The sequence below is a fragment of the Monodelphis domestica genome, chromosome 3 (genome assembly GCF_027887165.1).
Source record: "Monodelphis domestica isolate mMonDom1 chromosome 3, mMonDom1.pri, whole genome shotgun sequence".
Taxonomy (NCBI): Eukaryota; Metazoa; Chordata; class Mammalia; order Didelphimorphia; family Didelphidae; genus Monodelphis; species Monodelphis domestica.
In genome coordinates this window covers 317115321-317127804 of record NC_077229.1, presented here as the reverse complement: position 1 = coordinate 317127804, position 12484 = coordinate 317115321, and the positions used below count along the sequence as shown (strand labels likewise).

At 36.3% G+C, this 12484-nt stretch overlaps 1 protein-coding gene across 13 annotated transcripts in view; it reads right to left on the bottom strand.

The window, feature by feature from the left end:
• Positions 1–12484, bottom strand: part of SGK3 (serum/glucocorticoid regulated kinase family member 3) — a 151125-nt gene that overhangs the window by 19623 nt on the left and 119018 nt on the right. For all 13 annotated transcript variants that reach the window (XM_007487027.3, XM_056823995.1, XM_007487026.2 and 10 more), the window contains 5 exons: positions 5843–5926; positions 5619–5750; positions 5166–5278; positions 5040–5076; positions 4842–4928 (listed from right to left, as the gene is read on the bottom strand). In XM_007487027.3, the coding sequence (XP_007487089.1) occupies positions 4842–4928; positions 5040–5076; positions 5166–5278; positions 5619–5750; positions 5843–5926 (453 nt within the window). The remainder of the gene's footprint in view (positions 1–4841; positions 4929–5039; positions 5077–5165; positions 5279–5618; positions 5751–5842; positions 5927–12484) is intronic.

Sequence of the window (12484 nt, the reverse complement as noted above, 5' to 3'; positions counted from 1 at the left end):
GTACTTATTACTTACATTACTTACAAGTACTTACATCACTTACACAAATCTCCAAAGAGTGAAACAAATTAGTTTCTTAGGGATCAGATAGAATTGGGTTTTTTCAGTACAAAAGCAGTCGCCTCCCTTCCATGTTACATGTTTTTTTTTTAACCTCAAAATATTTCAACTAGTGAGTGTTGTGTGATACTAAAAACAGTATTTAATAATTTCAGACCACAAAATTATTGTAGATTTCATAGGAAAAAAAGTTTTATCCTTCCAAAAAAAAAGGTTTTAAGAAAAAATATTGCTATTCTGCAAATCTACATTTAAGTTATACTCTCATGGATAAATCTAGGAACAATCGCTGAAAATATATATTCTCAAGAATTAGGTGAAAGATTAGAAATTTAAATTTAATTCAGTTTAAACATGTATTAACTATCAATTATAGCTAAAGTGGGAATAGTGTATAAAGACTCTATACATCAGGAATACTAGGGTTCAAGCACTGGGAGTTTTCATTTTGAGATCTCTTTTGGGAGATGATTGATAGTGAATCCTTTCAATTTTCTAATTTGTTCTCTAGATAAGATATCTGGGTAGTTTTCCATTATAATTTCTGGAAATATGATGTCTAGGTTATTTTTTTTAATCATGGCTTTCAAGTAATCCAAAAATTCTTAAGTTATCTTTCCCGAATCTACCTTCTAGGTTAGTTGTTTTTCCTATGAGATACTGCCCATTTTCTTCTTTTTTTTTTTAAGGCTTTGGAGTTTGGTTTATTGTTTCTTTTTATCTTGTGGAGTCATTACTTTCCACTTTTAATGTAATTAAATATGTGTTGCAACAGTGCTGAAAACTATATTTTAGTCTATAGATTTGTAGATTCTATTTTATTCACCACTTTTCATCATTTTATCTACAGTAATTCTGGAAGACATTACTGATTTGGATTACAATTGTCTACAAAGAGTCATCATTAGCTTTCCTTTTATTTTCCAAATTCAGTTGGTTGCCAAATCCTGTTGATTCTACCACTTCAAACTTTTTTTTAAACCTCCTTTACAATGTTACCGTAATCATCAGATCTCTTGTGCATCTTCAGTCTTTTCCTCCCTACTGTATCCTTTCTTTCAGTCTAAAATACCAACACCCATAGACCATCACCCAACCCTGTTACTGAAGCTACTGGCCTTCACATTAGCCTCTGCCTATGTTCTTCCTTCCCTCACAATTCACTTTACTTTTCAAACTCTTGGATTCTGGCTTTTAATTCTAATTAATTTACTGATACCTCTTTCTCCGAGAGAAAGTAAGAATGAATGACTGAAAAAGTATTAAGTTGACTACATGCCAGGAACTACATTACTATCATAGCTTCAATTGAGAAATGTTTGAACAAGTTGTAGTATAGGAATATGATGAAACACTCCTGTGCTGTGCTCTGAGGAAACTGATTATTTCAAAGAGACATGGAAAGACACATATGATCTGATGCACAGTGAAGAAAAACCAGAATATTAAATTATAAAATCAATGTTATAAACATATTTTTAAAACATAAAACTCATGAAAAATGAAATGTGAAGGACCAGATGATTAATTTATCCAGATAACAACAATGTAATGACAAACAAACTTTGAAAGATCCAAGAACTATGATAAATGACATGACCATCCATGATTCCATAGGACCAAAGATGAGCCATGCTCTTTATCTCGTCACTAAGTAGTTAAGATCTGGGACAGAACAAGATATATATTTTGTAGGTAGCAAATGAAAGAATCTATTTTGATTGACTATGCATATTTGATGCAAGGAATTTTTTCTTTTCTCTTTTTTTAGTGGGTTGGGAAGTGGAAGGGAGAAAAAAAGATTTGATATTATATTTACTTTGTTATATGAGATTTCTTAGGGAGTAGGGGTAATCTAGAAACGTTTATAGAATTTTAAAACAAAACACATTGATAAAACTTTAAAAAAATACTATAATAGCTTTCTATTTCATCTTTGTAATTCTAGCCTCTTTTTCCAATTTGTCTTCTGTATGCTGAGTAATCTTAATATACTATCATATTCACATTTCTCTACTCAAAAACTTTCAGTGGCTCCCTTTACCTACAAAATAAAATATAAACATAAGACCCTACCAACATACAATCTAAATTTGCTTCTGTAGTCAATATCATAGCTATATCAAATGATGCAGGCACTTGCCCTTTATAGTTCTGATGGCTACCACCATCTATGGTTGCAATAGTTCCCCTCCTGATTTCAATCTGTTGATAATCTTTTTCTCAATGTCCAACTTCAGGTATCCCTAAAACTAAGTGTTCCCTGCTTCAGTGAGGTTTCCCCTGCTTTTCCCTTTGCCCCTCAAGTGAAAAATGATCTCTTCAGATTTCTCTTAGCTTTTCTTCGTCATATACACTGTTTTCCCTTTATACAATATTTATGTACACCAGTCAACAAGCACTTACATGGGCTTCATTCATAGCAGCTTCTGCTCTTTCTATGCTCTTTTAGAATCCCTGGGCTTCTAAGCTCAATTCAACTGCTCTCTCCTCCATGGAGCCTTTCCTGATTGCCCCAGCCAGGAGTGTCCTGCCTAAATTGTTAGATTTACCACATACACATTGTTGTTCAGCTGTTTTAGTCACATCTGACTCTTTGTGACCTCATTTAGGGTTTTCTTGGCAAAGATAATGGAGTGGTTTGCCATTTCCTTCTCTAGATCATTTTACAGATCAGGAAACTGAGGCCACCAGGGTGAAGGGACATGGCCAGGACCAATGGGCTAGGAAGTATCTGAGAACCCTTGCTACCCATCCTTTGTGCGCACTGGGGTAGAAACCCAGTCTGACTCAAGGGAGTGGAGACTCTAAGCCTTCCTTTGGCTCTACCTGAGCTCTGGCCCTCGAAGCCTCTTACCTTATCAGCTTCCTAATGGCTCTGGGCACCCCTGCTCTCAGCCCTGCCCAGCCGAGGCTGCCCTGCAGGGGCCATTCCACCAGCCTCTTCTCAAGGACAGGACGCTGACTCTGGGGAGTCCTTTCCCAGGGGGCTCCAGCCTATTCCAGACTACTCTATCTTGTTCTCCTTTGTCGAGTTCTAAAGTTTTCTTTAGTTCTAAAGCTTTCCCTCTCTTATTTGCTTTACACAGTCCACAAACCCCTGGGTGATTTTCTTTTCTTTTTTTTTTTGATAGGTAGATTTATATATATATTTCCCCCCAACTGGCTACATTTTTTAAAACATTATTTTATTTGGTCATTTCCAAACATTATTCATTGGAGACAAAGATAATTTTCTTTTCCTCCCCCCCTCCCCTAGCCCACGCGCAATTCCACTGGTTATCACATGTGTTCTTGACTCGAACCCATTTCCCTGTTGTTGGTATTTGCATTAGGGTGCTCATTTAGAGTCTCTCCTCTGTCATGTCCCCTCAACCCCTGTAGTCAGGCAGTTGTTTTTCCTCGGTGTTTCTACTCCCACAGTTTGTCCTCTGCTTATGGATAGTGTTTTTTAGATCCCTGCAAGTTGTTCAGGGACATCCCTGGGTGATTTTCTTAGCACCCTTTCTGTCTGGTTCCCCCTGCTGGGGCAAAGGAAAGGGCTCCCCTTCCACTCGAGGCCCATTTTCATCATTTGCTTCAGAACTGGGCTATGTGGTAGCTATGTCTTATGAAAGCAGAGACCTTCAGGCACTAGAAGTACAATGCCTTCACACCACCATCTGACACAGGGGAAGGTAAGATTCAGGACAAAAAAAGTTAACGTTTTAAGAATTTCATTTGCTGTATTTATACTTGTGTATAGGGCAGCTACATGGCTCAGTGGCTAGAGTGTTGGGCCTAGAGTCAGGAAGACCAAGTTCAAATCTGGCCTCAGATACTAGCTGTGTGACCCTGGGCAAGTCACTTAACCTGTTTGCTTCATTTTATCATCTATAAAATGAGCCAGAGAAGGAAAATGGCAAACACTTCAATATCTTTTCCCAGAAACTCCAAATGCAGTCATTGAGTCAGACATGACTGAAATGACTGAACAAGTTTATATTTCTAGAGATTTCATACACTAAAAAGTTAATATTGTCTAAAACCAAAGGTCACAATTCTAGGGAATTTCTAGAGAGAACAAACGTTTCACCAGTGCCAATTTTCTTTTGTGGACTTCATTTTATGGGTTATTTCATGATTACTGTGTTAGAAAATGTATACATGATCAGAATTAATGTTTTGTTATGAAGAATTGTATACAGGAAAGTGTATTTTTAGCTTGTTGCATTTGTATCCCCAGGGCTTAGGTTTTGCATTTGCATTTACAAATGTCGATCATCTGAGTCTCTCAACAGCCCTAGAATATACAGTAAGAGCTTAATAAATGCTTTATTTTTGATCTACTCATTCATCCAGGATCGTCATTTTGATGGAACTACCACAATACTAGAAGTTCTGGTTAACATAAGGGACTGCTAATTGATGCAAAGGGAAGTGAACAGGAGGAGGAAAACCACACAGACAATGACTGTGACAAGGTAAATGGAAAGAAAGCACAAGTGCACTATGAATATGGAATGCTATAGACTTTTTGGATGTGTTGTTGGTTAGTTTTGCTAAACTATTTCTCTGTTTTATTCTTTGTTACTGGGAGGGGAATGAAATATAATAGGAAATATAGTTGATACTTTACAAAGGGAATCAATTAAAATCTGAAAGAAAAATGACTTCTAGTCAGATAAATAGCTTTTACTACATTTTATTTCCTTTATGTGATGTTTTTCATATGCAACTTGTGATTGTATATTAGCATTTTATACCCAAAGGTTTAAAATATCATTATACATCTTTCTTACCTCTGGTGTCCCACAAAATGTTGTAGTTGTGTCAGATATAGCGATCCCTTCTTTACATAACCCAAAATCTGTTAAAACAACATGTCCCTGTCAAGTATAGAACAATAATTATAATGATGCACATATAAAGAACACAAATACATTTTAACAGAATTTTGAAAATTTACTTATGAGAACATGAAAAAAAAAAAACCTTACTATTGAGTCCAAAAGAATGTTTTCTGGTTTCAAGTCTCTGTACCAAAAGATAAAGGAGACCCTTAAGTTAACTAAGATATCAAATGTCAAAGGATATTAATTATTAGCAACATTTATGAAATTTACCTGTATACTATTTTTATGGAATGCAAGTAGCCCAAAGCACTGGCAATTTCTGCAGCATAAAATCTGGCTCTGTGTTCTGGAAAGGACCGTTCTCTTTGTAAATGAAAGAATAGCTGTCAATTAAAAAAAAAAAGATCCATGCTAAGATCAAAGTGGAAAGTAATATACATCTTATAATTCCAAGGGCTGCTTATTGGCATTATTTTTATAATAAAGTTCTTTTGGCCAAACTTGGTTCCAGAAAGAAGATATGAAAAAATGTTCCTCCTTCCCTTTGTCGAGGTGGTTGTTTGGCTTAGTTGAACTACTTTTCTCTTTTTTAAAACTCAATAATAATAATTGATGAAGATAACCTAGAAACAAGAATGTAAATAATACATAGAAAAACAGATTTTCTATTTATAGCATAGTGTTTAGGGATGCTACCAAAATAAGATGAAATGAAAAACTTACCTCCCCTCCATTTACAAAATCCAGAACAAAATAAAGCTTTTCAGTTGTCTGGAATGAATAATGTAATCCAACCAAAAATGGATGCTTCACATTTTTCAAGAGCACATTACGTTCAGCCATAATATGTTTTTGCTGGAAAAAATGGAAAGCATCAATTTATAACATACATGAAGAACCCCATTTCAGTTAGTTGAAAATGACAACATCCAGGTCTTTTAATTTACCTCCTTCCTCTTCAGAACAATTTTTTTCTGCAACACTTTGACAGCATAAAATTTTCCATCTAGTTTCCTTTTTGCAAGAAGAACCTGTCATATTTCAAAAATAAATGAATTATAATATTTAATATTTTGTTAATAACAATTCATCTTACTGGTGGAAATGAGGCATTAATATCTCTTTTGCCAGCATACTCTAAGGTCCCATGGTCTGAACCTTTTGTATTTGACAGGCAACTGAGATCTTCCATGTGTTGTTTCCACCATTAGAATGTGAGCTCCTAGTCAGTGGTCAGGGACTACATGACTTTTCTATTTTAAATCTAGCACTTAGTACAGTGCTCTGCACAGAGTAAGTACTGCAAAACTGATAATTGTTTAATTAATAGTTAAGAATTTCATTAACCATTATAATCAAGTTTTTAAGGCTTTAAATTCAGAGGACTTTTGTAGACCTCATGATCAAATAAGTCAATAAAGCTACCATGCCACCACTTGAGGAAGATAAAGAAGATGGATAAAGAATGATTCTACCTGCTCATAAGAGATTCTTCCCACTCTGGGTTCTGTTGGTACAGGGAGTGGTAGATTAGGGACTTTCCAAAGATGACCAACTCTATGCCCCCTATTACTGTGGACTCTGGAAGACTCCCTCCTAGCAGGTTCATGTAGGGTTATCTGTCATGAGGTTTTCTGGAGGATGGTGACTGTGTTTTCCCCTGTTACTGTAGTCTATAAAGACCTCCTAGTCAGATAAGGACATTAAAGACCAATCACTAATTTAGTTTAGTTTGCTTCATTGGACCTTATGTAACCACCAACCTGTATTTTTAAAAAGCTGCTCTGATTGTATGGAGGAATTCTTGAGTCACTGACCTCTATTTATTATTGGTAACTGCTGGCCTTGCCAGTAGATTATGCTTGGACTTTTTCCATCTCAGTTTCTCTTCATGGTAAAATTGTATTACAACAGTTATTAATGTATGCTTTATTCATCAATTCATTCATTAACCAATAAATGAAAAATCTAAAATTGCAAAAGAACAGACACTCACAAAATGCCTGAGCAGTCTTACTTGTGTTCCAAGAAATGAAATTCTCTGATTTTACTCTCCTGATTTTCTCCTTTATTCTTTAAACTAAATAAGAAGATTATTAGAGTGAAAGTCCTGATCCTCTTTTCTTAGTGTTTAACTTTTTAACAGCAACTTTTCTTAGTGTTTAACAATCTTACCTTCACTTTCTAAAGATAAATGACAAAGTTAATTAGAACTTAGAATACCTAAAATTTTTCTTTAGCAAATTCCTCGAATTCCTAAAATCACCTTTTAGAACTATACTGGAGCTTCTAAAAGCCTTATTCAGGATTCACATTTGAGAGATAAAGAGAGGAAGATGATGAATATGTAATAGAAATAAACATAACTTTTACTAGGTTTTTCCTTTAAGCTTGCCTTTGAGGTTTCAGCACCTCATCCAGAAGCAGCACTCTGCTGCAGGTAGTGGCACAGCATAGTATTTAACCACACTGCACACCATTAGCCGGAGGATGGCAAAGAGAGGCAAACAGGAAGAAAGGGGGAGTAGAAGTAGCACTGGCCTGTGGGAGAGTGCTGGCAACTGAGAAAGAGGATGAAACCCGAGCCCCAGCTCTTCCTCAATGCCTACCTAAGTGACCTTTATTAGATGAGCTACTTTTAATCTCTCTGGGCTTTAGTTTCCCCTTTTATAAACCCTAATTATTTTTCAGTTTTTTATTTTTTATTCACCTTCACGTGAGCTCCTTGAGGACAAATTTGGTTTTCAGGTTTGCCCTTTGTCTCTCAGAGAATAAGGTTACAGAGCTAATTAGTGGTAAAGGGACCAGTGATCTTTCCTCTACTATCATTCTTGGAATACTTCAAAATCTCATTTATAAGGACTCTGATGAGTGCAATTACCAATATGACTCTAGAAGACTGATGGGGAAAGCATAGTTCCTTCTTCTTGGCAGACTGATGATGGGCTAGAGGTACAGACTGAGATAAACATTTTCAGAGATGACCAATCTGTGAATTTGTTTGATTATATCTGTTTATTTTACTTTTTATAAATGAGAGCTTTTATTTTGGGAGAGAGAGAGAGGGTGGCAGTGCAGTGAGATATAGTAATAGTGAATAGAAAAAAAGGAGGAAAGAACATCAATGAAAACTTTTTTAAATCCCCAAAAACTCAGAAGGAAGTTTAGAAAGAGATACAAACAGGATAGTAGGCGATCCAATCTAGAAAAAAAAAAAACAAAAAAACCCCCAAAGCCATACATAAATGTAATTTAAGAAAGAAAGATCAAGGAGGTGACAATGAGAAGCCAAGCTGAAAGAGAGATCAGCTTAAGAGCAGTAGAGGAGGGCCAGAGAGAGATGTTACAGACAAAAGAGTGGTTGCTATAAACCGTGACTGCGAAAATATGGTTTCAAGACTTTGAATTTCCAAACTGTAAAGATAATTTTTAGTGTCTTGATTTTATATCAAAATAAAGTGGTCGCCATGGGAAAAATTCTCAAATATTAAATATACCCAAGTCAGCTGGGTTTTATGGAGATTTTAATTAATACAATGAAGGAATTAAGAAAAAGGAGAGAGAATAAGAAATATAATATGAAGCCTGAAGAGAGAAACCAGTCAGTCTTTAATCCAATCACAAGATTTGTCCCAAACAAGATTCTAGTGTTCAGAGAGATCCAGCTACTCCAACTAGTCTGAGCTCCAACTCAGCTACCAAAGCTGAATTAACTTTCAGAGGCTGTCTGACCTCCTTTTAAAGAGAATTTTCTCCTATGTCACCTCCCCTAAGTTTTTACGTCTACCAATCACAGTAGACATTTCCCAAAGGACTGACCATCCTTAATTCACACCTAAGTAGACTAAAACTTTTGAGTAATTCACACCTGAGTAGACTAATCTTGTCCTTTGCAAGTTGCCTGATTAATTTGATCTTTATAGGTACTTAGCACCCCTTTGTATTAGATCTAAAAATAGACCTAACTTAAGGGTTCTTGCTTCACTTTAAGTATGGGTTGAGTACTTTTCATTGTTCAGCATGGAGTTTACAACTTTATCTTCCCCTAAAGTATGCCTAAGTATGGGTGGAGTAATGTTAAGAGTTCCCACCTTCCTGACCAAAGTCCCTTCATTGTTTTAAAATGGGGAATGGTCCTAACCAAATGTTCTAAGGTAGAGTCTGAGAATTTTTAAGATTCACAAGTCTGAGAAATTTTAAGATTCACAGAGAGAAGCTCCAACTGTCAACAGTCTTCCAGCCTGGGAGGTGGAGGAGGAAAGGAGGTATTCCTGTAAGCTGAGAAAGAGCCCATCAGTTTGGGACATATTATTCCTTCTGGGACCCAAAAATACCTCCACTAGGACTCTTCAAGAACAGCTACTGGAAGTCTCTAGGGGGTTTTGGCTTTGGACTTACACTGGTCAGAGCCATCCAGATCTTTCCTTTAGATTTTTCTCTCTTCTTGACCTGTTCCTAGACTCCTGAATTAAAAGCTAGTTAGCGGAGAAACAGGGATCAACCAGCAGCTGGCCAGAGGAGTGTTCAAGGCACTCAGCCGTGAACCTTGAGAATTTTGGGGGGGCCCAGTCTGCCAGAGGGGATCAGTGTTAGAGGTTCCTACTCCTCACTTTCCTTGACTGACACCCCTACCTCTCCTTCCCTGTGTGAATCCAAATAAATTGTTTAGTACTTTAAAATTAGGTTTGGCTGGTTTCTCATGCTAGGAAAGGAAGCAGAAGATTTGGGGAAAATCACATTTCTCCCCAAATGGGGACGGTTAGCTCAGGATCCCAGTGATCCAAACTGCCTAAACCAAGGAACATCTCTCTTTGAGAGTGGGGTGACCCCAGGTTTCTGAAGGGAAGTGACAGTGGATGTCCTTCATAGCCCAGAACTATTCTCTGAGGAGACATATTCATTCTGTCAGGGGGACAATACGTGGCTACCTCTCTCCCAGAAAAAGAGAGGAGAAGAAAATCTTCTTTCTCCCTCTCTCCGCATTTCCCTCTCTCCTTCCATTTCCCCTGTTCCCTCATTCCAATCCTTCTATTAAAATAATAAAAATTCAGTTTTAAAGGCACACTTTTCTATTCTTTATATATGGAAAAGTTCATGTTTGTTAAGTTGATAATGAAAAGAGAAAATATTTTATAAGCTCATTTGCATGTTGGATTTTTGGAACTTGGAACTCATTTCCCCATAAAAACAATGCTAGAAATAATGGTTATGTTTCAAGGCTATGCCATAAAAACTTGTAGTTCATTATTACCTTTCATCTACTCAATTTGGTCCAGTGCTCTAACCTGCCAAGATATTTTTGAGTTCTGACTCTGTCTTCTAGGGCATCCAATTTTGTGACAACTGAAAATTTAATCCTTTTCCAAGTCTTTGATCAAAATGTTAAAAAACAGTGCCAGTCTCAGATCCTTGAGGCACGATAATGGAGACCTCCTTCCAAGTTAACATTAAACTGTTAACTACACTGGGTCTGGCCATTCAACCACTTCTAAATCCATCTAACTTATTAATGGTTAGCCTAAATTTCTCCTCCTTTTCTGTAAGAACAGCATCAGTGGCTTTATTAACTGCATTGCTAAAATTTAGAAAAGAAAATTAGGAAAAAAAGGTTTAATAGAAGCATACCTGTCTGTTTAGTCATGTCCAACTCTTTGTAATGGCATTTGGGTTTTTTTCTGGCAACGATACTAGAGTGGTTTGCCATTTCCTTCTCTAGCTCATTTTCCAGATGAGAAAACTGAGGCCAACAAGTTTAAGTGGCTTACCCAAGGTCACACAGTTGGGATAAGTCGTTCTGACTCTAGGCCTAGCATTCTAACCACTGTGTGACCAAGCTGTCCATAGCAAACCAAGTCTTGAGGAAACCAAGTTAACTTTTTGTGATTATAACTTCCTTTTTTTGATTTATTTAGTAATACCATTTAGAATGTGTCCAGGAATTTGGGTCAAACTTGTCTATCTGGAGTTGTAGACTATGTTCTCTTTACTTTTTGTTTATGAAAATCAGGAGATAGTGAAGGAGATAGTAAAAAGGAAATAGGATCTAGAAAAAGGAACCAGGATAGTATATGTGATGAAAGTCAAAAAGAAGAAAGCCTCAGACACTTCCTATCTGCGTGACCCTGGGTAAGTCACTTAACCCCTATTGCCTAGCCCTTACCAATCTTCTGCCTTGGAACCAATACACAGTATTGTTTTTAAGATGGAAAGTAAGGGTTAAAAAAAAAAAGAACAAGAAGAATGAAGATAAAATTTCACTGGATGAGCAAATTCAATAGAATTAGAGGCAGAAAGTAGAATGCATCTAATTACAAAAGGAATTAATTGGTCAGTAAGCTGAGGCAGGTGTGTATATTCATTGGCCAAGTTGAGCAATGAAGCAAAATTTAGAATACTTTTTTGCTTATTCATATTCAGATTATGACTCAGATTTTTATTTTATGTTCTTTGACCAAATTCTTTTATTTTTGTGTTCACATTTTGGTAGTGTTTTTTCACTTCAGTTTCATTAGTTTCTAAGCACCTCTCAATTTAAGTTTCAACTAAATGCCAAAGGTAAATATGGTCAATTGTGTCTAATTGTATATGAATGGTTGTCAGTAGTACAATTTAGTATATAAGCTTCCTAAATGGCAGAGATCCAGGACCATTTTATCTTGTTTCAAATAGAGTTAAGTAGAATATTACATATATGTACAAAATTTTATTTTACATTGATACTAACAACTGGAATGAAAATTTAGATTTTCTAATGTAAACGTCTCTTTTAAAATTAGAATTCAATTCAATTCAATTTCATTTTATTTTATTTTCAAGTCCGCATTCTCTTCTTCCCCCTTTCCCTAACCCTACACTGCACGGGAAAGCAAGAAAAAGAAACTCTTCTTATATTCTCATAGACTTAAGGAAAACAAAACCTTCCATTGGTCATATTTGCCCCCCACCCCAAATCCTCTGTTTGCACTGGGAGTTCATCACCTCTCTGAGGTAGGGAGTCTACTTCATTAGGAGACCTCTGGAGTTGTGACTAATCTTTGTGTTGATCAGCATTCCTATGTCCCAAGTAAGGACAAACATCCTTACAATACTGTTGCTATTGTATAAATTGTTCCCTTGATAATGCTCCCTTCCCTCTATGACAGTTGATACATTTCCCCAAGTTTTTCTGAAACCATCCCCTTCATCATTTCCCTACGGCCTGAGTTTTCCAATATATACATATACTATAGCTTGTTTGGTCTTTACCCATTTGGCAGATATCAACTCAATTTCCAATTCTTTGCCACGACAAAAAGAACTGCTATAATTATCTTTCTTCAGATGGATCCTTTTTGTCTTTCTTTGATCTCTTTGGGGGAATAGACCCAGTGGCAGAATTGCTAGATCAAAGGGTACATACAGTTTAATAGTCTGTCAGGCATATATCCAAACTGCTCTTTAGAATAGTTGTACAAGTTTACAGTTCTACTGCCAATGCATTAATGTACCTATTTTCCCACGGCCCCTTTAACATTTGTGATTTTCCCTTTCTGTCAACTTTGTCAATGATGGGTGAGAGGTGGCACCTCAGAGTTGTTTTCATTTGCATT